Source organism: Mytilus trossulus, unplaced genomic scaffold (genome assembly GCF_036588685.1).
Source record: "Mytilus trossulus isolate FHL-02 unplaced genomic scaffold, PNRI_Mtr1.1.1.hap1 h1tg000244l__unscaffolded, whole genome shotgun sequence".
Classification (NCBI taxonomy): domain Eukaryota; kingdom Metazoa; phylum Mollusca; class Bivalvia; order Mytilida; family Mytilidae; genus Mytilus; species Mytilus trossulus.
In genome coordinates, this window is record NW_026963317.1 from 2,393,022 (window position 1) to 2,419,245 (window position 26,224).

Here is a 26,224-nt window from a genome sequence, read left to right on the forward strand (position 1 = left end):
TTATTGTAAAGCTGCCGCCCGATTTCCAAAAATAAAAATTAGAAAAAATTAAAATACCAAGGATTCCCAAAAATAAAATTAAAAAAAAATTAAAATGCCAAGGATTTGTATAGTAGCTTCTTAAACAAATCCAACTTAGTTTTCAAACGTTGAATATTGAATGGAAAAGCGAAGATATGTGTTAGAGGACTAACTAGCATAGTACGTGACACATGTTGATATTGTTTTCAAATAAATGTGGACATATTTCGGTATTCAAAATTTTTTTTAACCTTTCGAAAGTTTCGCGCACCTGTCTTTTGAAGCTCTCTATGATTGAGGTAGAAAAGTTGTAGAACGAAAACAATGTCAATGTTAACGTTGTGGAGACTTCACTCTGCCCCACGGATATTCCAATCAGCATATGCATACACATCTTTATATCACTCAGAAAATGGAATTTATGGACATAGAAGGAAAGAACAACGATTGTCACCCAAAAAAGGTATAAAATGTGTTGTAGGTTTCAAGGATACAATGTTTCTGAAACTGTTCGTTGATTGGTTAAAACTGGAGGTGTGTGATTTACAGTGTAAATCTGTACAACCTGGGACTATTATATTTAGTTTGTCCTAGGTGCAACACCGGAGCTTATCCAGTCATTTTCGAAAAGGTTTTCAACCCATGATCAGGGGGGTTCCAACAAGACTTTCCCGTTTTAATGCATTGATGGTTAAAATCCCATAACTCCGCCACTGCAACACACTACCAGTGTTTAACAGAGGACCAGCGCCCCCATTCATACCTGCCAACTTTTTCGAAATGCCCATGGGGGTTTTGCGTGCAAAATGGCTGTCATAGTAATTGTCCTAAAAAACCTTCAAGGGGGCCTTCAAATACATTTTAATGTTGTTTTTTGGCTTCTTCATACTTTTATAAGCCTAAAGTCATTGTAAAATAAATTGTTTTGTATAAATTGTGGACAAAATTGCTCTTTCAAAATTTCAATTTGGGAGTCGCCATGAGGGAAATCCCCCCGCAAATAGTGACAGTTGGCAGATACATTGTATGCCCATTAGAAGTGAATATTATCTTTTTATGGCTTATTGGGCCGCTATGAAGTTGTCTGTGCCAAATAGTTTTACCTTTGTCCGAAAATTCCAAAATCCTGTAATTCCGTCATTCTGCAACAAACCATTATACAGACAATGACAGAGTTTTTTTCTAAACACCTTCAGATATTGGGCTGATTTTTGGTATGTGAGTTAACCATGATGAGTTACAGATCAAGTGTAAGTTTCGTTCAGCTCCACTAATTTTTGCCGAAATTTACGGGCTTTGGACCTTGAGAAATTGTTATAAAACACAATTATACAGCCTTTATGTCTAAACGCCTTCACATATTTGGCTGATTTCTGGTATGTGAGTTAACCATGATGAGTTACAGATCAAGTTAAAATTTCGTTTCGCTCCACTAACTTTTGCTGAAATTACAGGCTTTGGACTTTGATAAATTATTGAAAATCACAGTAAAACATGTTTTTTTTCTATAAGCCTCCAGATTTTGAGCTGATTTTTGTGAGACTTACCATCATGTTTGTGTCCACATATGTCTGCAAATTTTTCAAATTTTTGGGACGGGGCCATTCATGTCGCTTTGACACATCTAGTTTCTTCTTTAAATATACTACAAAAATGTATAAGCTACAACTAATGATGACAAATTTTACCTATAGGTAAATATAAAAAAGAAGATGTGGTATGATTGCCAATGAGACAACTGTCCACAAAAGACCAAAATGACACAGACATTAACAATTATAGGTCACCGTACGGCTTTCAGCAATGAGCAAAGCCCATACCGCATAGTCAGCTATAAAAGGCCCTGATAAGACAATTGTAAAACAATTCAAACGAGAAAACTAACGGCCTTAGTTTTGTAAATGAACGAAAAACAAATATGTAACACATAAACAAATGACAACCACTGAATTACAGGCTCCTGACTTGGGACAGGCACATTCATAAATAATGTGGCAGGGTTAAACATGTTACATCTAATTTAAATCTGTCTACTTTACTCTACTGAATACTCCACTATTTTTTATACGACCTTTTAGTTTTCGCACTCTAACTTTAGTAAAAGTGAATAGAAATCTATGAAATTTTAACACAAGGTTTATGACCATAAAATAAAAGCTGGTATTGATTTTAAGAGTTTTGGTCCCAACATTTTAGGAATTAGGGGCCAAAAAGGGCCCAAATAAGCATTTTCTTGGTTTTCGCACTATAACTTTAGTTTAAGTTAATAGAAATCTATGAAATTTTGACACAAGGTTTATGACCACAAAAGAAAGGTTGGGATTGATTTTGGGAGTTTTGGTTTCAACAGTTTAGGAATTAGGGGCCAAAAAAGGGCCCAAATAAGCATTATTCTTGGTTTTCGCAAAATAACTTTAGTTAAAGTAAATAGAAATCAATGAAATTTAAACACAATGTTTATGACCACAAAAGGTAGGTTGGTATTGATTTTGGGAGTTTCAGTCCCAACAGTTTAGGAATTAGGGGCCAAAAAGGGACCCAAATAAGCATTTTTCTTGGTTTTCGCACCATAGCGTTAGTATAAGTAAATAGAAATCTATGAAATTTAAACACAAGGTTTATGACTATAAAAGGAAGGTTGGTATTGATTTTGGGAGTTTTGGTCCCAACAGTTAAGGAAAAAGGGGCCCAAAGGGTCCAAAATTAAACTTTGTTTGATTTCATCAAAATTGAATAATTAGGGTTCTTTAATATGCCGAATCTAACTGTGTATGTAGATTCTTAATTTTTGGTCCCGTTTTCAAATTGGTCTACAATAAGGTCCAAAGGGTCCAAAATTAAACTTAGTTTGATTTTAACAAAAATTGAAACCTTGGGGTTCTTTGATATGCTGAATCTAAAAATGTACTTAGATTTTTGATTATTGGCCCAGTTTTCAAGTTGGCCCAAATCGAGGTCCAAAATTAAACATTGTTTGATTTCATCAAAAATTGAATAATTGGGGTTCTTTGATATGCCAAATCTAACTGTGTATGTAGATTCTTAATTTTTGGTCCAGTTTTAAAATTGGTCTAAATTAAAGTGCAAAGGGTCCAAAATTAAACTAAGTTTGATTTTAACAAAAATTAAATTCTTGGGCCTCTTTGATATGCTGAATCTAAACATGTACTTAGATTTTTGATTATGGGCCCAGTTTTCAAGTTGGTCCAAATCAGGATCTAAAATTATCATATTAAGTATTGTGCAATAGCAAGTCTTTTCAATTGCACAGTATTGTGCAATGGCAAGAAATATCTAATTTCACAATATTGTGAAATAGCAAATTTTTTTTTAATTAAGAGTTATCTTTCTTTGTCCAGTATAGTAAGCAAGAAATATCTGCAAGAATTTTTTTTAATTGGAGTTATCTTTCTTTGTCCAGAATTAACTTAAATCTTTGTTATATACAATATACAATGTATATTCACTTTTTCTACCAACTGATAAATTTAAATAATCTTTACCATTCAGTGATAACAAGCAGTTTTTTTACATCTTAATATTTTATGATGTATTTAAATGAGTAGTAATTGTTGCAAACTTCATTAGAATATTCTAATTGAAATTAGTTTTGGAATAAGGGAAAGGGGATGTGAATAAAAAATTGGGTTAAATTTTTCTCATTTGAAATTTCATAAATAAAAAGAAAATTTCTTCAAACATTTTTTTGAGAGGATTAATATTCAACAGCAGTGAATTGCTCTAAGAGAAAACAAAAAATTTAAGTTCATTTGAATACATTCATTCTGTGTCAGAAACCTATGCTGTGTCAACTATTTAATCACAATCCAAATTTAGAGCGGAATCCAGCTTGAATGTTGTGTCCATACTTGCCCCAACCGTTCAGGGTTCAACCTCTGCGGTCGTATAAAGCTACGCCCTGCGGAGCATCTGGTTCACATTTTTTTTCTCACATTTTCAAGAAAAACAAAAATGTTAACTCTTCTACTTGTTAGTTTCTAAAATAAACAAAAAGACCTTTAAAAATATTGATTATAGTATAACTAATCGCCGTATTTGAATATCAAAAATTAGACACCGCGTGACTGAACAACACATAGATTAAAAGAGTGTGCAGCACAAGTTTAATCCAAAGCGGCGTTCGGTCACAAGTTGTTTTATTTTTGATATTCAAATACGGCGATTAGTTATACTTTTTATTACATTGGCTAATGGCTTTGTTTTTTATGAAATAAATGTAGAAAATGTAAGGAACTATATGTTTTTCCTACGCATTCACAATTTGTTTGGATCCGACGTTATCGACGTCTTGACGACTTCAGAGAGTATAATAACCACGTTTATTTCACATGTGTGAAATTATCGGATTTTATTTAACTGGGAAATCAATGTAAATTGTTGCAACCAATGAAATAAATATATATATTGATTTGTCTTTTATGTGTATTACTTGTCTCAATCCTTTTATATACGAGAAATCTGTAAATTTGTAGTTCCACAGAATGTTGTTACTAGTGAGAACTTCCAAGCTTACAGGCTGACAGAAGCTTACAGAAAACATGGTCATAAAAAGGCAACTTTGGATCCCTTAGGACTTCAGCAAAGATGGTTTGTATCTTCTTCCTTGTTCAGTTTTAACATTTCTACATAGAGATTTTTGTTATTTGAATTTATACCAGAGGTTTCAAAGTTTTTTTGGACCTCAGTGGTCTTTTGAATCGTTAATTGTTCAAGCATTACTGTTCTAGTCAGTGTTTTAGTAGTCTTTAACATATATATGAGTATTACAAAAATCTTACATCTGAAATCATCATTTGGTCCAGTTATTGATGTGATTTTTTAAAAGTCGAATTTTAATGTAGCAGTCAAATAAACATTAAAGTACAGATCAGATTATCCTGAATTTTCAATTTAGTGTTCATAGCATGACAAAAGCATACAATGTACATGTACACGTAGGAGCAATACAAATTTTGATGAAGAAAATTAAAATTTGATTAAAATGTTTGTCTTAGACTTTAGATGTAATATTCATTCATTCATTGACTGTTTTTTTGACACACTTTCAACACTATTTTTCTATTTTTTTGGCGATCAGTTTTTATTGACATGATTGATGGAAGAATCCTGATGCCCTGTTAGATGATATATAAACTAACTATCGTCACTTTGTCGTGAAGTTATTTTGTGCATGCATTTAGGATGTAGTATGCTACAAATTAATCATAATATTTTATAAACATTTTCAATTTTTTCAGTGGTGTACCAGAAATAGATTTATCAAATTATGGATTGTCTATAAAAGACTCAACAACTCAGTTTGATGTAAATGGAATTTTGAATAATGGTGCGTCAAAACTGACAACAGCCCAGTTAACAGATGCACTAGAGAATATTTATTGTGGACCCATTGCTGTGGAATTTGATTATTTGCAGGTATGAATAAATTATTTGAAAATATATGTTTTGTAGTTTTTTACTGTTATACAGTATGCAGTCATTTAAGTTATATACAAATATTTTTATCTGTGATTTTTCTCTTTGTTGGAGATGTCAACTGGAAGATGTTTTTTTTTGGTCAGAATTATCCCCTTTCAATACCATAGAACATCTGTGTCTTAAAGAGAATATAACGCTGTTGTGTTGTGTTTTCTCATAGTTATATAGGTTTGACATTCAATACACGTAAAATAGTTAACAATGCTAAAAACAAAAGTTTATGCAATACAAACCACCATATCTAACGATGACAAACTTAATCTGACAGAAGCTGTATGTGTCTCAGAGTGATGATTTTGTTTGGCTTTTTATTTTATTTTGTTATCTACACATTTCAGACAGAAGAAAGAGAATGGTTTGCTCATACATTTGAATCTCAGAGAAAATCGTTAATACCAGATGAGAGAAAAGCAGACTTGGCCAAGTTAATGTTAAAATGTCAGGTTAGTATTGTATTTAGTGGGTCTCATTGGGGTCTAAGCGTGCAGCGTGATTGACGATTTTTCATAAGCGTGACATGGGAAAGTCAAATTATTGTGCCGTGAAAAAGAGAAATGAAGTCCAGCGGGACACGGGAAATTACTTAAAAATGAGAATTGCTTACGTACATAGTGTAAGCAAGATACAGGAATCTGACAAAACAGTAAGCGAGACCTGGGATCAAAACCCCCCAATGAGACTCCCTATATATGTAGAAAAATACACTTTCTAAACCTGTCAACTATCCCACTTTCTGCTGGTGACACCTGTAAATTTTACATTTCATTTTGAAAATTATCTTTTCAACATCTTATTCCTTTAAATGCTTAAACTATATATATATATTCTACTATCAACCACCTCCAAAATGGAGTTGGTGTTTCATGCACATAATTTGTACTCTGAGTACATGTACCTAGTGAAGTTTTATGACCAAGGATCCTAGATAGTTTGTATTAAAGTTAAAAACTATAATCCTGTCTAAGATAAAAAAAAAACCTTTCTATTATGATGTAAGTGTGTAAATAGATATAAAAAAAAAAATGTAGGAAGATGTGGTGTGAGTGACAATGAGACAACTCTACATCTGAATAACAATTTAAAAAAGTAAACCATTATAGGTCAATGTACTGCCTTTAACAAAGAGCCTTGGTTCACACCGAACAACAAGCTATAAAAGGCCCCAAAATTACTAGTGTAAAACCATCCAAACGGGAAAAACCATCGTTCTAATCTATATAAAAAAGCATGTTTTATTGTTTCTCTCTCTATCAGGAATTAGGGGATTTACATACATTGTACATGTACAAATGATTAATGATGTAGGATTGGATCATTGTTAACAAGAATGATAGGAATCATTCTAAATGTTAGCAGGATATATCCATGCAGCAATCAATCTTAAAAAGTTAGTCAACATGAACAAGTTCAAAGATCTAGTTTTCTTTAAATGGGGGAGTAATAGAAATATAATTATATTATTTTTTTCAGGCTTTTGACCACTTCCTTGCTAATAAGTTTACCACAGTAAAGAGATATGGTGGAGAAGGGGGAGAAAGTATGATGGCTATATTTGATGAGATATTTTCTCATAGTGCACAAGGTAAATTTTCACAAAAGGTTTAATGGGTTTCATTATCACTGAACTAGTATATATTTGTTTAGGGGCCAGCTGAAGGACGCCTCCGAGTGCAGGAATTTCTCGCTACATTGAAGACCTGTTGGTGACCTTCTGCTGTTGTTTTTTATTTGGTCGGGTTGTTGTCTCTTTGACACATTCCCCATTTCCATTCTCAATTTTATTATTTGTTTTGCTCACAATTGAATCAAACAATGACATATCCACCTTTTGTTTCAATATTTGATGAAATATATTTAGATAAGGTTATCACAAATGTATTACATTCCTCTCTTGAAATTTTCACATTTAATTAGTTCTAATGCAATTTGGATGTAACAATCTTTTTCATTGGCTAAAAGTTGCCGTCAAATTCACAGTTGACCAGGCGTAACTAAGGAGTTTGTCAGGTAGTGAAATGCAGTCAAGCATATGTTATACTGTAGCTATATTAGTTATATATTGTGTTAGTTATATATTGTTATATATTAGTTATATATTGTATATTCTCTATTTTATTTCCGATGACATATACAATATTGTCGTGTGTATGCCAGACAGAGATGCTATAGTTATCTTTAATTGTATTGACTTTTTTTTTCAGATGACATCTCACATATAGTTATGTGTATGCCACACAGAGGGAGACTTAATTTCCTAACCTGCATGATGAAGTTCCCACCTGTTATCATGTTTCAAAAGGTAAAATATATATTAATTGATGGTATAACAAGGTATTGATATCTTTAAAAAATCGGTTATTACAATCTTATTGATTGATGTACACAAATGTAGTAAACTAAGAAATTGATATAAATTTATTTAAAGTAGAGTGTATTCATTGATGTTTGTTGATTTCATGGGTAGAAAAAAAAACCAAATTTAGTAATTTTTTTTACTAAATCATCCAACAATTGTTGATTTCTAAGATTACTTGTTTACTTAGAGGCTTCATAAAAAGTTATTGGTATATATTTTCTAGATGAAAGGAAAATCAGAACTGCCACCAGGTGCTAAAGGAACTGGTGATGTATTATCTCATCTTTGTAAGTATTAATACCATCATTACCTATCAGCTAAACTAATAAATCTGCTACTGTGGATTCCTTATTATCTCATTGGATTCATATTTTAGTGGGTTTCGTGGTTAAAGGTGAACCACAAGTTAAAATGTTCAACAAATAACAAATTTTCTAAAAGGTTGAATGCAGATTTTTGAAAAAAAACCTATGAAATCTAAATATTCACAAAAATGCATATTTTCCTCATTCCAAGGAAATTAGTACCCATGAAAATAAATGAATCCACAGTTATGTAATATTATTTCAAAACAAAAATCCTCTCCTTTAATATAAAGTTTAGGGTGTAATCAAATATCAAATATAAGAATATTTCAGGAAATCAGATCAGAATATTAATGAAATTTGTCAAAACCATGCACAATCACATATTTTTAATGTTTTTCTGAAGGGAATGTACCTGCAAATTATACAATTACAATCTCACTATCAAGGAAAATAAATGGTACTATTTCCTTTTGATTTGTTGTCTTTATTTATGGTCTTCTTTTGTAATGTGACTCAGATGACCTTTTAGTTCACATGGTGTGAATTCATCTAACAATACAAAATGAAGTACAGTATGTTTGAAGAATTTTCATAATAAAGATATCCATGCTTCACTTTTAAATGTAACATGACTGTAGGCTTGTTTCTTTGTAGATACATCTGAAGATATCCAATATCATGGAAAGGATATCCACATTTCTCTTATTCCAAATCCTTCTCATCTTGAGGTAATTTTATTTAATTAGCAAGATTGAAGTAATTTTTTTTCTTTTTTACTTAAATTCATGATCCTTAAAATTCATTTCAGCTTGTACATGCATATTTAAATTATAGAGAAAAGTAAATTCTGTAAGACAGAAACAGTGGAACGTCTTTATATAGGAAGGGGAATTGACAATTTTGGAAGAGTTTGCTCTAAAATTTGATATGAATATTTTTCTAGAAAATTCAAAAATTCAAATTTTATTTAACATGAAGCTAAGGCAGCAACCATTTGATTTTTCGGGGTGTGGGGTGTTTTGAAAAAAAAGTTTGTTTCCAGTTTTTGGAGAAAAAAATAATTTGTTTTTGACCATGAGAAAAAAATGTTTGTTTCACCCTCAGCTGCCACTATATATTATGCTATCATTAAAAGAAAAAAATTGTTTTCGACTTGTTGCAAAATAATATATTGTTATTTGCCGAAGGCAAAAAAATCCATAGCTCCCACCCCCCAGAAAATCAAATGGTTGCTGCCTAAGAGCACAGAGCAAAAATTGTGGGTTTAGTTAGAGAAGTTTTTAATTAATTGAAGCTGTAAATCCTGTAGTGTATGACACACTGATTAAATTAACTTTGGATAAACATTTTTATATTTGAAATCTTAAAATTGAACAAATGTAATCATTTCAGATTTAAGGCAAAACAGCACTATATCAGGTCAGCAGTTTTGTTAAAGATTTTATAATTATATATTTGCTGCAAAACACTTAATTATAAATCTGCTTAAACTTGCAACTGCAAAAATGTTAATCTCACTTTATGCTGATCCTATATTTAGTTTCCCCAGCATTATATTCTTATTCATAATAATTCCCCTTTATTACTGATTTGAAAGAAAAAAACTTCTTTATTCCCCCCGCAGGTAGACAAAAGGGGCATTACTCTTCACCATCTGTCCTGTCCATTCCAAAGGTATTGTCCCATATTATTAGCATGATTGAGCAGCAGCATTCATGTCTTTAAAAACCATTCTTCTTTTATTTTTGTAAGCAATGTATTTTTCACTTAGATTTTTATTGTGAATAAAACATATTCAATTTTATGTTTGAAAATTGTGTAAGTTATTTCTTTTGAAAGTTTATCAAAGTATATCAAAATACAATTCATTATGATAGCGATGATAAGAAGCTGGTTAAAAATTTATTATCATAGGACTGATTCTTGTTTGATGAAATATAAAAATGTATTAAAAACTTGCAACACCAAAAAACTAACACTGCAGATCATACCATCTTTTTTATCCACATACCTGCCAACTTTTTCAGCTTGCAAAATAGCTCTTACAGCCATAAGAAATCTTAAAGGGGGCCTTTAAATGCATCTCTTTGTTGTTTTTTTGTTTTCTTCAAACTTTTTAAAGCCTATAGCCATTGTAAAATTAATTGTTTTGTTTGAAATTGGGACAAAATTCCTCTTTAAAAATTTCCATTTGGGAGCTCTCATGGGGGAAATCTCCCTCAAATAGTGACAGTTGGCAGGTATGTATCCACAATAGCATGTATGTATATTTATATTCTACTAGAATATCCTGTTTATTAGTTTTTATTTATGTGTACTTGAACATAAAATGAAATTTGATTTTTAGGCTAACAATCCTGTTGCAGTTGGTAAGGCACGTTCTAAACAACAAAGGTTAAAGGTCAGAGATTATAGTGAAACAGATACCTCAGATCAAAGAGTTTTATGTGTTCAAGTTCATGGTGATGCATCATTTTCCGCCCAGGTAATTTTTTTCTAAGTTGAGAATAGACATTTAAATTATCCATATGTTTTACTGTAAATTCAGAAATTATCGTGATGTATTGTATTATTGCGAAAAATGCATCAGGGCTATAATCACAATAATTTAAACTCACATTTGACTTCTTGTTCCAATCTGAAATGTGGGGATTTAATTAAATTCACTCATAGCCATGAGTTAATGTAAAATTTAAGACTTCAGCATTGGTATTTGTGCTATGCTTCTGCACAAAAAACAGCATTTAGGATTATAAAAGGCTTGTCTTGTAATCAGAAAGTTGTATTGGAGAAGGGAAGCATGTCTTTCTGATGAAAGCTATCTTTAGAGCAGACACATTGAGAAAAAGCTATCTGATATTAGAATTCTATCAATTTGAAATAGAAAGTTGTATTATCATAAGAGATAGACACTTTTGAATTTACACCAAGATGCTGTTAAATAAAATTTGATACCCTACATTTATTAAGCTTTTCAATAGATATTATCAAATTTGCTGTAAGAACCCCTTCCTAACATAACAATTTCTAATATGTTTGTCATTTTGTAGGGTGTAGTAGCTGAGACTTTTGGTTTTGCAGAATGTCCCCATTTCAATGTTGGAGGGAGTATACATATCATTGTTAATAATCAGCTGGGATTTACCACTGAACCTAGTAGAGCAAGGTAAAACATATAAAGGAAAGGAAGATTATGCTACATTATTTTGCTAGCTTATGAAAATTTAGTTGAATTCTGTGAGCTCAATGTCAAAATAGACATATAAAACATTCTTCATGCAAAGTACATTATATCTTACTCAAGCAATTACTGAGAAACTGATGTATTTGGTAAAAATGGAAATAAAATCAAGGCTGTTTTAAAATAAATATTTTGATTTTCTTTAAAAAAAAAAAAGAAGAAAGATGTCATCAGTTTGCTTTAGAACTAGATATTTTATAGATCCTTATCTATGGTTAAAACCTTCAGATGTCTTGTTTTTTTGTGTTAGATTGCTATTTTATTACACTGTGCCTTAATTATTTATATGGTTACAACTAAAACGCTGACACAGTTAATTTAATGGGCACTCTATTCTCATATTTAAAATGAAATGAATAAGTTTCATTGATCAGTATTGTCTCGTTATAAAATTACTATATTATTTTTCAGATCATCTTTGTACAGCAGTTGTCTGGCAAAAATTAATTCTTATCCTGTTATACATGTTAATGCTGATTATCCAGAGGTTAGATTTCTTTTAAACTTGTTTTTTACTTTTTGTTGTTTTCTTGTGCTCCAGAAAAGGTAAGCAGGACCTGCTCCACATGTAAACGGAAAATGCAAATGCTTTAATACATGTGTAAATACTTACAAAAAGTTGTAACAAAACATTTAGTCAAGCACTTCTTACTCATACAGAATAAAAAAATAGGTTACACTTTGTTTTTAATTGGGAGGTAACCTCAAATTAATTAGATGTCTTTCAGGCTGGTATGCTTTTAAATTTCTTTATTAGAATTTCCGTAAAAGATTTATAGTTCCAAATTTTGTTAATTCTAATTTTCTAATTTGAATTTTGCGCATAAAACTTAGTTTTATGTAAATTCTTTTTTGGAGAGTCCAATTATTTTAATCTTATTTGAAACCACAAAAAATATTTTTGTATATTTTTTAAGGAAAATGTTGGTCACACCTTTAAAATAATTTAGAATTTTGTTTTGTAGGAAGTTATAAGAGCCACATCTTTAGCTATGCAGTATCAGCAAACATTTGGTAAAGACGTAATAATAGATTTTATTTGTTTCCGTAAATATGGACACAACGAACTTGATGATCCAACCTTTACACAGCCCACCATGTATAATATTATTAATCAAAGAAAAAGTATTCCAGATATGTTTTCAGAACAGGTTATAGTGAGTACAATATTAAAGTTGATGGTTTTATGCCTTCATTCTCAAAATGAGGTAAAATTGAGAATGGAAATGGGGAATGTGTTAAAGAGACAACAACTCGACCATATAGCAGACAACAGCAGAACGTCACCAACAGGTCTTCAATGCAGCGACAAATTCCCGCACCTGGAGGCGTCCTTCAGCTGGCCCCTAAACAAATATATATACATGTTCAGTGATAATGAACGCCATACTAAACTCCAAAGAAACTTAAAGTTAGAATAATACAAGACTAACAAAGGCCAGAGGCTCCTGACTTGGGACAGGTGCAAAAATGTGGCAGGGTTAAACATGTTTGTGAGATTTCAACCCTCCCCTTTATATCCATATTTTCATTCATAAGATTCATGATTTGTAACATATTTTTCTCAAATTCTTGGCTTTCAAGTGTATGGGTTTTAACATTCCTGGACATTGGGGAAAGACATTTCAGGATAGAACCAAAGAGGCACAATATTCCAAAAATGTAATTTCATAAAGAGTAAAATGAAAATAAATGAAACAGAGTCTGCAGACCTATACTTTCAACTTATTATCATGGTTGAGTGCTATGCTGTCTGCATGTTTAGAACTATTATTGCAATAACTGTTTTGGGGTTTCACATGATGACCCTGAACCTTTTTACAGTGATGAATAGAGTTATATTTCATGATCAGACAAAGTCCACATGTAAATTGAAAATGATGGTAAACTGAAGCAAGGTGACTGAAAGATTCAGAATTTTAGGAGTTATTGTATGAATTTTTAAGCAAGAATGCAGTTTTGTAATCTTTATGTAACATGATGACCATGGAGTCTTCTGTCAATCGTAACATAACATAATTGGTAATCCCTAAACTTCTTTTTTTACAAATTTTTGCATACTTTGGTCTATTTTTCTCCTCTCATTTTTCTAGACTGATGGTATATGCAATAAAGAAGTTTTAGATAAAGAGGTTGCTGATTGGAACAAAGAATTATCTAACAATTTAGATATGGTGGAAAAACATGTGCCAAAGGTTTGTAACACTTATACACAGTTATGATTTCAGTTATACACAAAGATAAAAGTGTACTAAAGGTTTGTTACACTTATACACAATTATACACTAAGATAAACGTGTGCCAAAGGTTTGTTATACTGATGCACCCTAAAACACACAGATCAAATATTTTAAGTCTTTTATACAAAATTAAACATGTACATTTAATTTTTGAAAAATTTAGACAAACTGGGTGAATGAATTGATACTGCTATTTTAAACCCTGTTGATACTGTTAACTCATTTGTTGGCATTTCACAAGGTCATGGATTTCTCAAACTGCTTATGATGTCTACACTTAATCTGTTGAATATGTAAAAAATGACACTTTAAATTAGTCTTTTTTTACTCCACAAAACAAAGTTGTGTAGAGTATAATGTCTTGTCAATGCAACTCCTCTGAAACCATACTGAATGTCATGAAACTTTGTAGATTAGAAGGACATACTATAGCTATATGTAGATGCAGTGATTTTGCTAGCGCTCGTCACTTTCGTATTTTACGAAAAGGTTTTCGAAATGACGAAAATATTTCATATCAATTTCGTCACTTAAATTTGGAAAGTACACATCAAATTACTTGAATTCTACCTGTCTTTATGTTTCTGACAAGTTTATGACCCTCAGGTAATTAACGTTTACCAAAGGTGTTAAAAGTTGTGATGACAAGTAATCCGCCTATCGCCAATCAGATGGGTCACTAATCCCTTAATTATTATTATAAAACCTCATAAATGACCATCATGATAATCTGTTTAATTTAAATCAGTCAGTCAGCATTTTATTTTTATCATTTCTCACAATTCTGTCGTATTTTCGTCATTTGAACAAAATTGATAATCTCCATCTTCCCGGACATTTCAACTTTATTTCAATTTCATTATTTCCCTTACGATCATAATTTGCAGTTTGCTTGTCGTAGTTTCGTCATTTATCGTATTTTGGTCATACTTTATATAAATATTCATCAAAAACTTTCGACAACTTCGATTAAAAAGAATGAACTTTATTCAAAACATAAATATTTTCACTTGCAAACAGGTGCTTCCTGTTCTATGTATTGCGCATGCGTAAAAGTTCGTAGATGAATCCGGTTTTATTCTGAAATTATTATTCAATTGTCACTTCCCGTTTCATTTCATTTCGTTTAAAAATCGAAAGTAAACGTGATCTACAATCTCCAGTCATTAGAATCGTCACATTAAGTATAGATGCAGATCCTTCTATCCAATATTAAAAGAAATTGATTCCAAATAGATATTAAAACGTATTTTCAAGGATATAAATGATTGTGAAGTGAAAAAGTCGTTACAAGTTCATTTTTGCAGTGGTTTAAAAAATAGAGGCACCCAACTTGTGTTGATTAGGGGTGTGCCCTGAAAATAACTGAAGTGAAGCTGTGAACCATATTACAAGATCCCTGTTCTTATCTTAATATCTTAGCATCACATCAGTCAATTCATTAGCAATCCTAAAGTCTTCAAAGATCCTAGACTAGTTCTTGAAGGACTTGATATATATATGTATAGCTTGTTTGATAAACATCCTAGGCCCCTTCCTATTTTAAAAAATAAGGCAGATTTTTATCACGCGCAAAAGTGACTAAAGCCCTCAAAATCCTAGCTGAAACCCTGTGTAGATGTGCATATACATAGGAAATAATGATTCAGATTTATTTCTAGGAGTTATGCCCTTTTGAAACTGGAGTTTTGGCCCAAATATACAACTGCAAAATTTTGTCATTGCAACTCCTCTGAAACATCACAATAAAGATTTGATAAAACTTTGTAATTAATGAGGACGTGATTTGTAGATGTGCATTACAAAAAAAAAAATCAGTTGATTTATATATTAGTTATGAGTCTTTGAACTTAGGAACCTGATGAAATTTATTTGCCTAGTAACAGAAGTGGGGTTGTTACAGAAGTGGGTTTGTAAGTTTGCTAACAGAGGTTCTTCATTTATTAGTAAGAACTAGCTTTCAGTAAATTTTAGCATTCTTATTTTGGTGTTTTGTGCCTATTGTTATGCAAGTTTTTTCTGTGCCTCATACCAATCTTTTGAGTTAAATTTTTTCACTGATTTTAAGCACACTGCCAAGTAAGCTTTTCTCTTCGTTTGTTATCTGTCCTCTGTCGACAGTTGTTGTCTTGAACTGTTACAAAAATCTTCAACTCTGAAAAGTCTTGACCAAATATAACCAAACTTGATCATAATAATAACAAGGGTATATTGTTTTAAAAAAATATGTTCAATGACCCAGCGTGCCAACCAACATGGAATTAGATATATCAAATAATTTGGAAATCATGATATTTTATTGTAAATCCAAAAAATATTGAAAACAACAAAGAGATGAATCAAAAAATATTTTTCAGGCATTCCATCTGCAATCAGACTGGTCAATTTGTCAGCAGGCTGGAGATGTTGTAACAACATGGGATACTGGTGTCTCATTGGATACATTGAAATTTGTTGGAGCTAAATCTGTTTCTGTCCCTTCAGATATGGTAGGTTACTTGATAGAGGTATTTCAATGGGTACATGAAAAGTTAGCTGCATATTAAAGCTGTCTCTTCAGATATTGAAGACTAGTGTAAAAAACAATTAAAGAATATTAAAACTTTCATTAATTATATGCTTGCTTTATTTAACTTATGCATTTTTATTTGGTATGATTGATATTCCTTGATTTTTTTTAATCATTATTTTGCTTATATTCCCTAAAAGAAGTTGCAAATTTAATTATTTCACTACAAATAAACTCATCAAGGATTAAAATTATAATAAGTACAATTAAACAATCATGACAATGTTTCAATTCTGATTCCTAAAATACCTAACTTTTGAAACTAGAAACTCTAAATTTGATTTGAATACTTTTCACAGCAATTTAAACTATGTTTTGTAGAATGTTCATCCAACTATACAGAAGACCCACCTAGACAGACGATTACAGAAAATACAAGATGGTGGAGACTTAGACTGGGCTACAGCTGAAGCTTTAGCTATTGGTTCTTTGTTGTATCAAGGTATGGTGTACACTTAAAACTGAATGACCAGCAATTGGTTTTTAATGCACCTGGCCAACAGGGCCAATTAATTTAGCTCTTCTCATCTCTTGGTGTCCCTAGTCATCCATTAAATTCTACAAAAATATCCTTCTCTGAAACTACTATGTAATTTCAAAAAACCTTGTAAAATTTCTGGATCATTGATGTTGTTCTGACACATCTAGTTTCTTTCAAAATGTGCATTTTCCCTGATTTCCCAATTCCTTGGAGAAGAAGTCACTGATGTAGCAAAATGCGATTTTGTTTTTAAATGTTAAAGAATATTGAGTGCACATGGAAAAGTAAACTCTTAAAATACTCTGTGGAAACCTACTTTGATAATACAATCTCAGGATTTAGTGGACAGAAAGGAGGGCTAAGAACATTTAGTCATTATCGTGGTAACTGAGGTTTCATTTAATTTTCAAATATATTTAATGTAGGGCAAGAGATTATTAGTCATCGTCATGGTAATTAAATTTATTTTTGTTTCCATACAGGTTTCAATGTAAGGATAAGTGGCCAGGATGTAGGTCGAGGAACTTTCAGTCATCGTCATGGTATGATAGTCGACCAGAAGACAGACAGTGTTTATATACCACTGAACCATGTCACTGATAATCAAACAGGATTTCTTGAGGTTGGTGAACAAATTTTGCAAAAAATTGAATAAGATTTCTTGAGAAGGTGATCAGTTTAACTTATTTCTTGAGGTTGATAATCACTGGGGATTAATTTATTTTCATGGGCATTGCATTTTTGTGGATATGTGTTTTTGTGGTTCTGCCAAAGTCTGGATACAACTTTAAAGAAATATTTATTTCTTTGATTGTTTAAACTCATGGTTCACATGTACCCACGAAACCCACGAAAATTGGAATCCAAGGAATAATAATTAATCCACAGTATTCAAAATTGAATTATTGTTTTACAAGCAACCTTTGTTGTGGTAGTTATGGTAGGTATTCGGTTATATACAAGATTTACAGAGAATAATGTTTGTAGATATTTCAAAAGAAATCATTGAAATCATTTAAGAAAAAGTAACTTTACCCTTAAATTCTACATTTGGTATAATGATAAGTGCACACTATTGTGATAAGCTGTCCCTCACCATGTGAAAAAAAGACCTAAGAATATTTCATGAAAAATTACAATTTCTTATTTGGTTGCATTGTTGACTGCTTAGACTTGCTACAATTCCCTTTCTAATATTTCTCTCTTACTAATTTATATAATTACTGATAAGTGCCAGCCTACTGATTGCCCTTGGAGAAAGCCTTCCTCCTGCAGATGTCAGTATAATTGTAATCTTTTTTTTTTTAATATTAGAAAAGTTATTAATCATCTTTATTCAGATGGAAAACTGGAAAACTTAAAGAAGAATCTCCTAGTTATAGCAGTAAAATTATTAAAGGGGCAAAATTGAAAAAAATAAAAATAATTAGGAAGGGACATGTAGCAAGTCTATTGGCTGCTCTGCCATTGAGTAATGAAGTAATTAGTATGTGAAGAAAAAAAACTACATATATTTCGAGTCTAATCCACAACCAAGAGGAAACCTCTTGTTTCAAAAGTGAATTGATCTTTGTCGTTACATTTTGCACTACTGAGGTGGATTTGATGTAAGTGTACTATGGGGGTCTCATTTGAGTCTAAGGTTGACGCGGGATTACAGATTTTTTGTAAGCTTGAAACGTGAAAGTCAAATTATTGTGTCGGGAAAACTGGAAATGAAGTCAAGATGGACACAGGAAATAACAAAAAAATGAGAATTTCTTAAGTACATAGGGTAAGGGGGATACAGGAATCTGACAAAACGCTAAGTGGGATTGGGGATCAGAAAGTTTTTAATGACCTTGACTGGCTAAACAGCCCTTGCACGGTCGGTATAATGTTCAAATCGAGACCTTTTATAGCTGACTATGCGTTATGGGTTTTGCTCATTGTTGAAGGCCGTACTGTGACCTATAGTTGTTAATGTTTGTCTCATTTTGGTCTTTTGTGGATAGTTGTCTCATTGGCAATCATACCACATCGTCTTTTTTATATACAGGTGTTTCATAGTCATTATTTTAAGGCATTTTTGTTTTAGCTCTATATAACTAATCTTCCCTGAGGCTCTCATGAGTTACAATTGGTATCAAATATGATGTAGCGGATAAGAGCATGCTATGCTTGCCTTGACCAAATAAACTCAATTTCTTTGAATTAATTCTATTGCTCAGATATGGTACTCAACTCGTAGTTTTGTAGGTTGCTAGTTGATATGGTAAGATATGTTCAGGTCAGTATAGGCATTAAAAGTAATATATTTGAATAATTAAATTTTATTTATTTAGTATGAACAACAAATAATTAGTAATGTAATTAGATAATTAAATTATAGACTTCTAGCTGATGTTACAAGAATCTAAGTCTAGTAATTCATTCCTAAACTCAAGAGATAATAAATATCAATAAAATGATTGCAGGATAACTATTTCCTTGCAATTTGATTAAAGAAATAACAATATTGATATTAACAATATACTGTAAATTCATAAATTCGTCATTACCTCCCCTGTAATTGTATCGTATGCCCTTAATCAGTGTGAATTCAAACAAATATAAAAACCAACATTTACCATGGCAAAATAACACAATGACAGGATGTATAAGTGTAGAGTCACCTCATATGTAAGAAAGAAACATAAAAAGGCATATAGACAAAGCATATTAGCAAAAAAGGCTGTTATCTGCTCTATGGTCGGGTGGTTGTCGCTTTGACATATTCATCATTTCCTTTCTCAATTTTAAGAATACAGAAATAAAATTATTTTCTTAGAACCAATATTTTTATTTTTTGATTTAATAATTTATATTAATTTATTTCATATAGAATAAATTCATTTTATATTATAGAGTAGATATTAAAAGTAAAATAGATGAAAATAAGTTATAAATATGCACTGTAGATTCGAGATAAGGTTAATTCTGACACCTATTAGTTTTTTGAAGAACTTTTAATTTCAATACTTTTGGAAAGATTGTCTTTTGTCTTGTAACTTCGATCATAAATTTTAACATTTTCATATAAATATTTGTCATCACACTAGAAGTTATTTTGTTCTTTGAATTGCATATCAGCAATACACATTTCTTGATGTATGCATTATAGTTATGTTGTCTGCATACGAGTCTCTTAACATTCATATTTTAGATTTTATAAATAATTGCTGTGTGGAAATGATCACCTCTAAACTTCTTAGCTTTTGTTTTCTTTACTTTACTTGACACTATCATCATTCCTGTTTCTCTGTTTATGTCTATATACATATGATAAACGATTCCATCAGCCTCTGATAGTATTGTCTTACATGTTTTACCATCTGGTGATACTACCTTGATACGGTTGTTCTTACGAGAAGCTATATAAATAAAGCCATTCTTGTCTAATGCAATTCCTTCTGGACGGTAAATACCGTGGTGTTTAAATGTCCAGAGAAGTTCTCCAGTACTTTTGTAGCAGTAGACTTTGTTTTCCATGAAATTGGTACCATAGATATAACCTTCAAATAATGAAATACTATCTGCTCTAACTCCTAAGATTGTTTGAGACATGTCATTCAGATTCACTCTAGTATACTGGCTGCCACTATCATGGATTACCAAAGTTTTACCATCACTTGCTACTCCACTACAGAAATGAGAAATTTTTATTTTTTGAATTATTTCATTCTTTTCTATATCCACCAGTACTGTCTGGCATGTAGATCCTTGTGTGACAGCTACTGTATTATTTCTTACATAGCAAGCATCAGATAGATATTCTATGAATGTAATAACTTGTCTTTCAAAAATGCCATCATTACCAAATAGCAGCAGGGCACTACTTGCAATTTAAGAATTGCGATTAAGAATTAAATATTTACCATCAGGTAATATCACAAAGACAGGTGCAATTGTAGACTTCATATCTTCTGAAATTGTCAGAGTTCTCAACATTGTTGGTTTAATGTCTTCAATTCTAGGAACAGTTGGAACTAGGTACTGTGCTTGATCTTTTCTTCCTGCCTTTATTTGAAGAGTGGATGGGCTTGTATTTGTATATATTTCACCAAACCATTTTACATCTTGTAATATTGATTGCAGGACAGATGAGATGACTACCTCTAGGTTCTTTTCCCCCAAATCCCAAAATGTCTCCACTTTTTAATTCATCTATGTATTTTGCTGCTTGTGATGTAGTTTTCTCTATTTCTCTAAGACCAACATACATTTGAAGCTCAGTTGCATATTGTGTCAATTTAGAAAACTCACTTTGCAATTGGCTTATCTGATCAGCTTGTGTTTTCAGTTGTTGCAGTAAAGTGTTCATCTTAGAATTCAGCTGTGTATGCTTTGATTCTAGGTCTACAAGAATTTGTTGTTCTAATTTGTTTAAGAAATCAGCTATCGACTTCCTCATAGATCGAATTTGTTCTGCAGCTTTTGTTTTCTGACTATTGTTTGTGTGCATCCGGCTATTCAAATATTTTATGATCTGCTCTAAGTTTTCCTTTACATTCTTCAAATCTTTTTCAAAAAGTTGAATTGAAGCAGATGATTTTATTTTCTTCAGAATATCTGATAAGGGCTTCATTTCATGACATTTTTGGTGTTTATCGGTGATGCACTGGACACAACAGGGACAGGCATGGAAAGAACAGTAAAGTTCAAACTTTTTCTTGTGATCTCTGCACTGGCTACTTATTTCCAGCATGAATTTTGGTAGTTTATGGTAGTCTTTAGTTGACATGGTTTTATGGTCGTTAGATGTTTTAGATTTTGTGTGGTGTTTTTCACAGTCTGTAAATAGGAACACCTCACATTCTGTGCACCATGTGACAGCTTCTGTAGATGTTTCATCATAATCATAACAGAGGTTACATAAATCCCTTCCTAATGAGGCCATTTTTCTTCTTTTAATTTATTTCTGAAATTTAAAGTAGAAAAACATTTTTGTTGTTGAAAAATATCAAATGACAAATGCAAACTGCATTATTAGCAAGAGAAATAACACTAACATAATAAAATATCCCATATGGCATGTATGGTAACATTACTTATACTGTGGATTCTTTTATTTTGGTGGTTACCAATTAAAGCGGATAACGTGATACTGTGGATTCTTTTATTTTGGTGGTTACCAATTAAAGTGGATAACTTGAAACTTACCCTTTTTGGTAGACATATAATTTCATGGTTTTGCAAAAGTTTGCATTCAAACCAATGGCAAATATGCAATTCGTTGAACATTTATTGCGAAACCTATCATAGTTTTCCACAGATTCACCTGCAAGTTACCTGTCCATTTAAACTTTTGTAAGTTCTATTGTCCCATCTAACAAATACAACAGGTTTTGTTCTCTGTATAGTTTATTCAATGGGACCTTTAAATTTCTTTCAAGAGAAATCTATCACTCACTGATTAATTTACCTGAACAAAAAATTGAACTGTCAATGATGGAAATACATGTACAAATAAGTAATTATAAAACTGCATGTGATGTTGTATTTATTCAATCAATAACACATTTTCAATTTGTTTGATATAAACACTGATTTAAAAAAATAAAAGTTGATTTCTGATCAAATTTCAACATTTTACCTATTAAAATTTGCTTGTTTTAGTCTGTTCACAAATAAAAACTTAAAATGATAATGTTTAAATAAAGGTATTCATGAATGTATTCTTAATAACTGAAGAACCATGAAAATCATGCACATTCTTTGAAACATAAATGCATGCAGTACTTAAAAAAATATCAGAAATAAACTTTATAATTAAATCAGTGCTTATGTTGAACAGATTGAATATATATTATTGATATAGAATAAATACTGTATCACTTGCAGTTTATGTGAGTTTATACATGTATTTCAATCAACAAAGAAGATATTTTTTTGGTCAGGCAAATTAATCAATGAGTGATAGATTTCTCCTAGAAGAAATTTAAATGTCCAAGTGAATAAACTACACAGAGAACAATAGCTATTGTATTGATTCAATGGGACAGGTAAACTTGCAAAAGTTTAAATACCTTGGTAAAGAGCAGACGACTCTGTGGAAAACTTTCATTTGCTTCGCTATAAATTCCTTTTTGGGAAAAAATTTGGTTGCTCATATAGGCAATCACTGAGGCGTGACTGGAGTGGGCCCCCTCTTAGGTCAGTCAGTGGGCCCCCTCTTAGGTTTGTCAGTGGGCCCCCACTTATGAAAATTTCTGGATCTGCAACTGAACATATCCTTATTCATTTTAGGCAGACATTTTATATGAGCTTTTAGAAAAATGAAAATCAGCTGATTTAAGGTTCCCAGTTTTAAATTGTCCTTTTCTGTGAAGCAACATTACAACAGAGCTTACATATAGAGTATATATTTCCCAGTTTATTTGTTATTCAAGGGCTTGCTTTTCCTGTTATGATTCTTTCTTTAATTCTATGGAAAGATATCCCTTTCTGAACCCATTGTATAAATTTTTTTAATAACACGTTGTTGCCGGTGATCTCAGAAGATGATTAGCTGAGTCAAAGGGTCATAACCTTTCTCAGCTCTCTAAAATGATCAAACTGTTCTAACAGGTGTTAATGAAATTGACAACTTTTTGGAAAGTAGAGCACTCGAAAGGGATTACGGTTTAGAAAAGAAGGCAATTTAACTTTTAATCATTAGAGAAACAGATTATTACATAGTAACTTGTTGATTATCGGATTTTGTCCAATCTCAATAATTGAATTATGAATTTTAAAGTCCTCCCCGAGCTCAGTCTTTAAAATTGATAACTTAACTATCTCGATTGGATAAATTTGATTATCCACTTGTATCAATGTAATAATCTATATTTATAGAGGGTTGCTTCTTACAAGAAATGACAGCAAACTATTAATATTATATTTATTTTTATGACAGCAATGCTGCCATTGTTAAAACAAAACAGGGGCCATATTTTCATTCCTCAATAACAGATGTTACAAAAATTAATATATATTGAACCTCAGATGATTGGATGATTTTAAACAGCTTTTCTGTGGGTGATGATCATATATGTTGTTTTTTTAGATGTCTTTTTGTTTTTGTTTTGTTGGATTGCTGTCTCATCATTTTATACCAATAAGCTCAAAAACACATTCTTAGCCCTGACTATTTTGATTACTGGTGCTCAGGAAAAGGAATGTCTACAGGGAAGTAAAATGTCCAATAACTATGGCATATCATAAGGGTCAAAAGTATATTTTGTTGCAAAAGCTATATCTTCAATTGCAAATGCTATATTAAATACTGCAAATGCTATATAATTAGTGGAAATGCTATAATAAATACTGCAAATGCTGTAATTATTATAGCAAAAGGTATTTTACCTGTATTTGTAGCAAATGCTGTATACTTACGTATCAAAAGGCTCAAAAGTATATAATGGTGCATTTGCCATCACAAATGTAACATTTGGACTTATAAGTATAGCATTTGGACTTATAAGTATAGCATTTGCACTAATAGTTTTAGCATTTGCCATCATAGATGTAGCATTTGGACTAATAAGTATAGCATTTGCACTAATATTTATAGCATTTGCACTAATTAAAATACCATTTGCACTAATATTCAGTTACCATTTGCAGTTATAAATATAGTATTTGCAATAGTTCAAATTATTTTAATTTTCAAGAATTATAGAAAAGCCTTGTTATTTCTTTTTACTTGAGACTCCACCTATTTCTAAATTTACGTCAGCCTCTTTTAATTACATGTTTGACATGGCAGAATAAGAACTCTTCTGACATTATTCCTGTAAAATTGGTAATCTTCTACAACATGTGCAGCGTTTTTTCGTTAATGGCGTATACAAATAATTTGCACGGATTTCTGAGCGTATTTTAAAACATTGTTAATGACAAAGAACGTGATTTAGACAATGACGATGCTTCCTTTAATTTTCTGGATGATGCATTGAACTGGGTGAATGCATTGTAAATAAAATTTTCAAAACATCTTTTTGAGCAAGTAAAATACATACAAACTACTCATTGAAGTATAATTGCTTCGAAAAAGAGTTATAACAGCTTGAATTTTAAAATTAAAAGGTCTATAGTAGAGGGTTAAGTATGTTTTTATTTTTTTAAATATAACGTCCATAGAAGGGGGTTCAATGTAAAATACGGGGGTCGCCCCGATATTCCGACACCTTATTAGTCCGACACTCCAATAGTCCGACAAAGTTTAATAACTAATACAGTAATAGAAAATCTTCTTCATGAGGGTATGATGGATGGTGTTAACGGAACAGAGAATAATGGGTGAACAGATACAGAATAGAGAAAAAAGGACAAAGAAATAAAAAAAAGCATTTGATAAGAAGCTAAAATATAAATAAAAATGTACATACAAATTAAAGTATACAGAAATGTATGACCCCCTTCAAATCCAGACCCTCCTTCGTAGAATCGTTGTTGACATGGTATTTGAACTACTCTTTTTTTATATTAGTATACCACAACAGATACATGTAATACCAAACCACCTATCTGGTATTACTATGAAAGATATACCATGACTCGAGAACCTTGCAAGTTATGATAAACATATATAAAAAAGTGATCTACATGGGAAAACGTTGTACTAAGAAGGATATGTCATCAGATGTGGAGATGTCTCTCATCATAAAGAATAGTGTTTACTAAACACTATTCTTTACTGTACATGATAAGGGCTCGGATGCAGTAAAAACTGTAAAAAGTGTCATTTTACCATAAAGTGGGACTATTGTATTGAAACATGAATATTTACATTCATCTATTATACTATAAAATTGAGAATGGAAATGGGGAATGTGTCAAAGAGACAACAACCAGACCAAATAAAAAAACAACAGCAGAAGGTCACCAACAGGTCTTCAATGTAGCGAGAAATTCCCGCACGAAACAAAGATCAAAAACTTTATGACAAACAGAGAGCTATCGAATTGTTAATTAATAATACGCTCAAAAATAGGCAAGTTTAAGTTTAAACTGTGACATCGATAGTAAAATTATCAGTCGGTGACAATTTTTCTATACAAACAAGTGTGGACACAGATCAGTGTGAATGGTCCGTTGGATGTTTGACAGTGTTTTCTGACAAAAAGAATTTTCTGGTTGTCCGCATTGGGTTCTATGTTGAACTGTTGTGTCCAGTGACAGTCAACCTGTACCAAACACTGAAAATGATAGTCGTACATTCAATATTGTGTTTTACCATGATCAATATATATATATAAGAATATGTGGTATGAGTGTCAATGAGACAACTGTTACTCTCCATCCAAGTCACACTTTGTAAAAGTAAACCATTATCAGGTAAGTCAAGCCTGTCATGAAGGAGACACTACTTTTAATCAGTGCTGACCGATCATATATTTTATTTAGCTAGACATTGCTTTCAATATTAAATCTACATATTTGGAAGAGATATATAGCTGCGTTTTTTCATGTTAGTTATTTGACAAAACTTCACAAATAGATATATG

At 31.5% G+C, this 26,224-nt stretch overlaps 1 protein-coding gene across 1 annotated transcript in view; it reads left to right on the forward strand.

Moving 5' to 3' along the window:
- Window positions 1-329: 329 nt before the first annotated feature.
- LOC134701399 (2-oxoadipate dehydrogenase complex component E1-like) overlaps window positions 330-26,224 on the forward strand; it is a 36,999-nt gene continuing 11,104 nt past the window's right edge. The window contains exons 1-16 of the mRNA XM_063562548.1: window positions 330-484; window positions 4,515-4,629; window positions 5,280-5,457; window positions 5,859-5,963; window positions 6,991-7,102; window positions 7,722-7,819; window positions 8,100-8,163; window positions 8,839-8,912; window positions 10,532-10,669; window positions 11,235-11,350; window positions 11,837-11,912; window positions 12,391-12,582; window positions 13,519-13,620; window positions 16,023-16,154; window positions 16,556-16,676; window positions 17,198-17,337. Of these exons, the coding sequence (XP_063418618.1) occupies window positions 346-484; window positions 4,515-4,629; window positions 5,280-5,457; window positions 5,859-5,963; window positions 6,991-7,102; window positions 7,722-7,819; window positions 8,100-8,163; window positions 8,839-8,912; window positions 10,532-10,669; window positions 11,235-11,350; window positions 11,837-11,912; window positions 12,391-12,582; window positions 13,519-13,620; window positions 16,023-16,154; window positions 16,556-16,676; window positions 17,198-17,337 (1,902 nt within the window). The 5' untranslated portion in view covers window positions 330-345. The remainder of the gene's footprint in view (window positions 485-4,514; window positions 4,630-5,279; window positions 5,458-5,858; window positions 5,964-6,990; window positions 7,103-7,721; window positions 7,820-8,099; window positions 8,164-8,838; window positions 8,913-10,531; window positions 10,670-11,234; window positions 11,351-11,836; window positions 11,913-12,390; window positions 12,583-13,518; window positions 13,621-16,022; window positions 16,155-16,555; window positions 16,677-17,197; window positions 17,338-26,224) is intronic.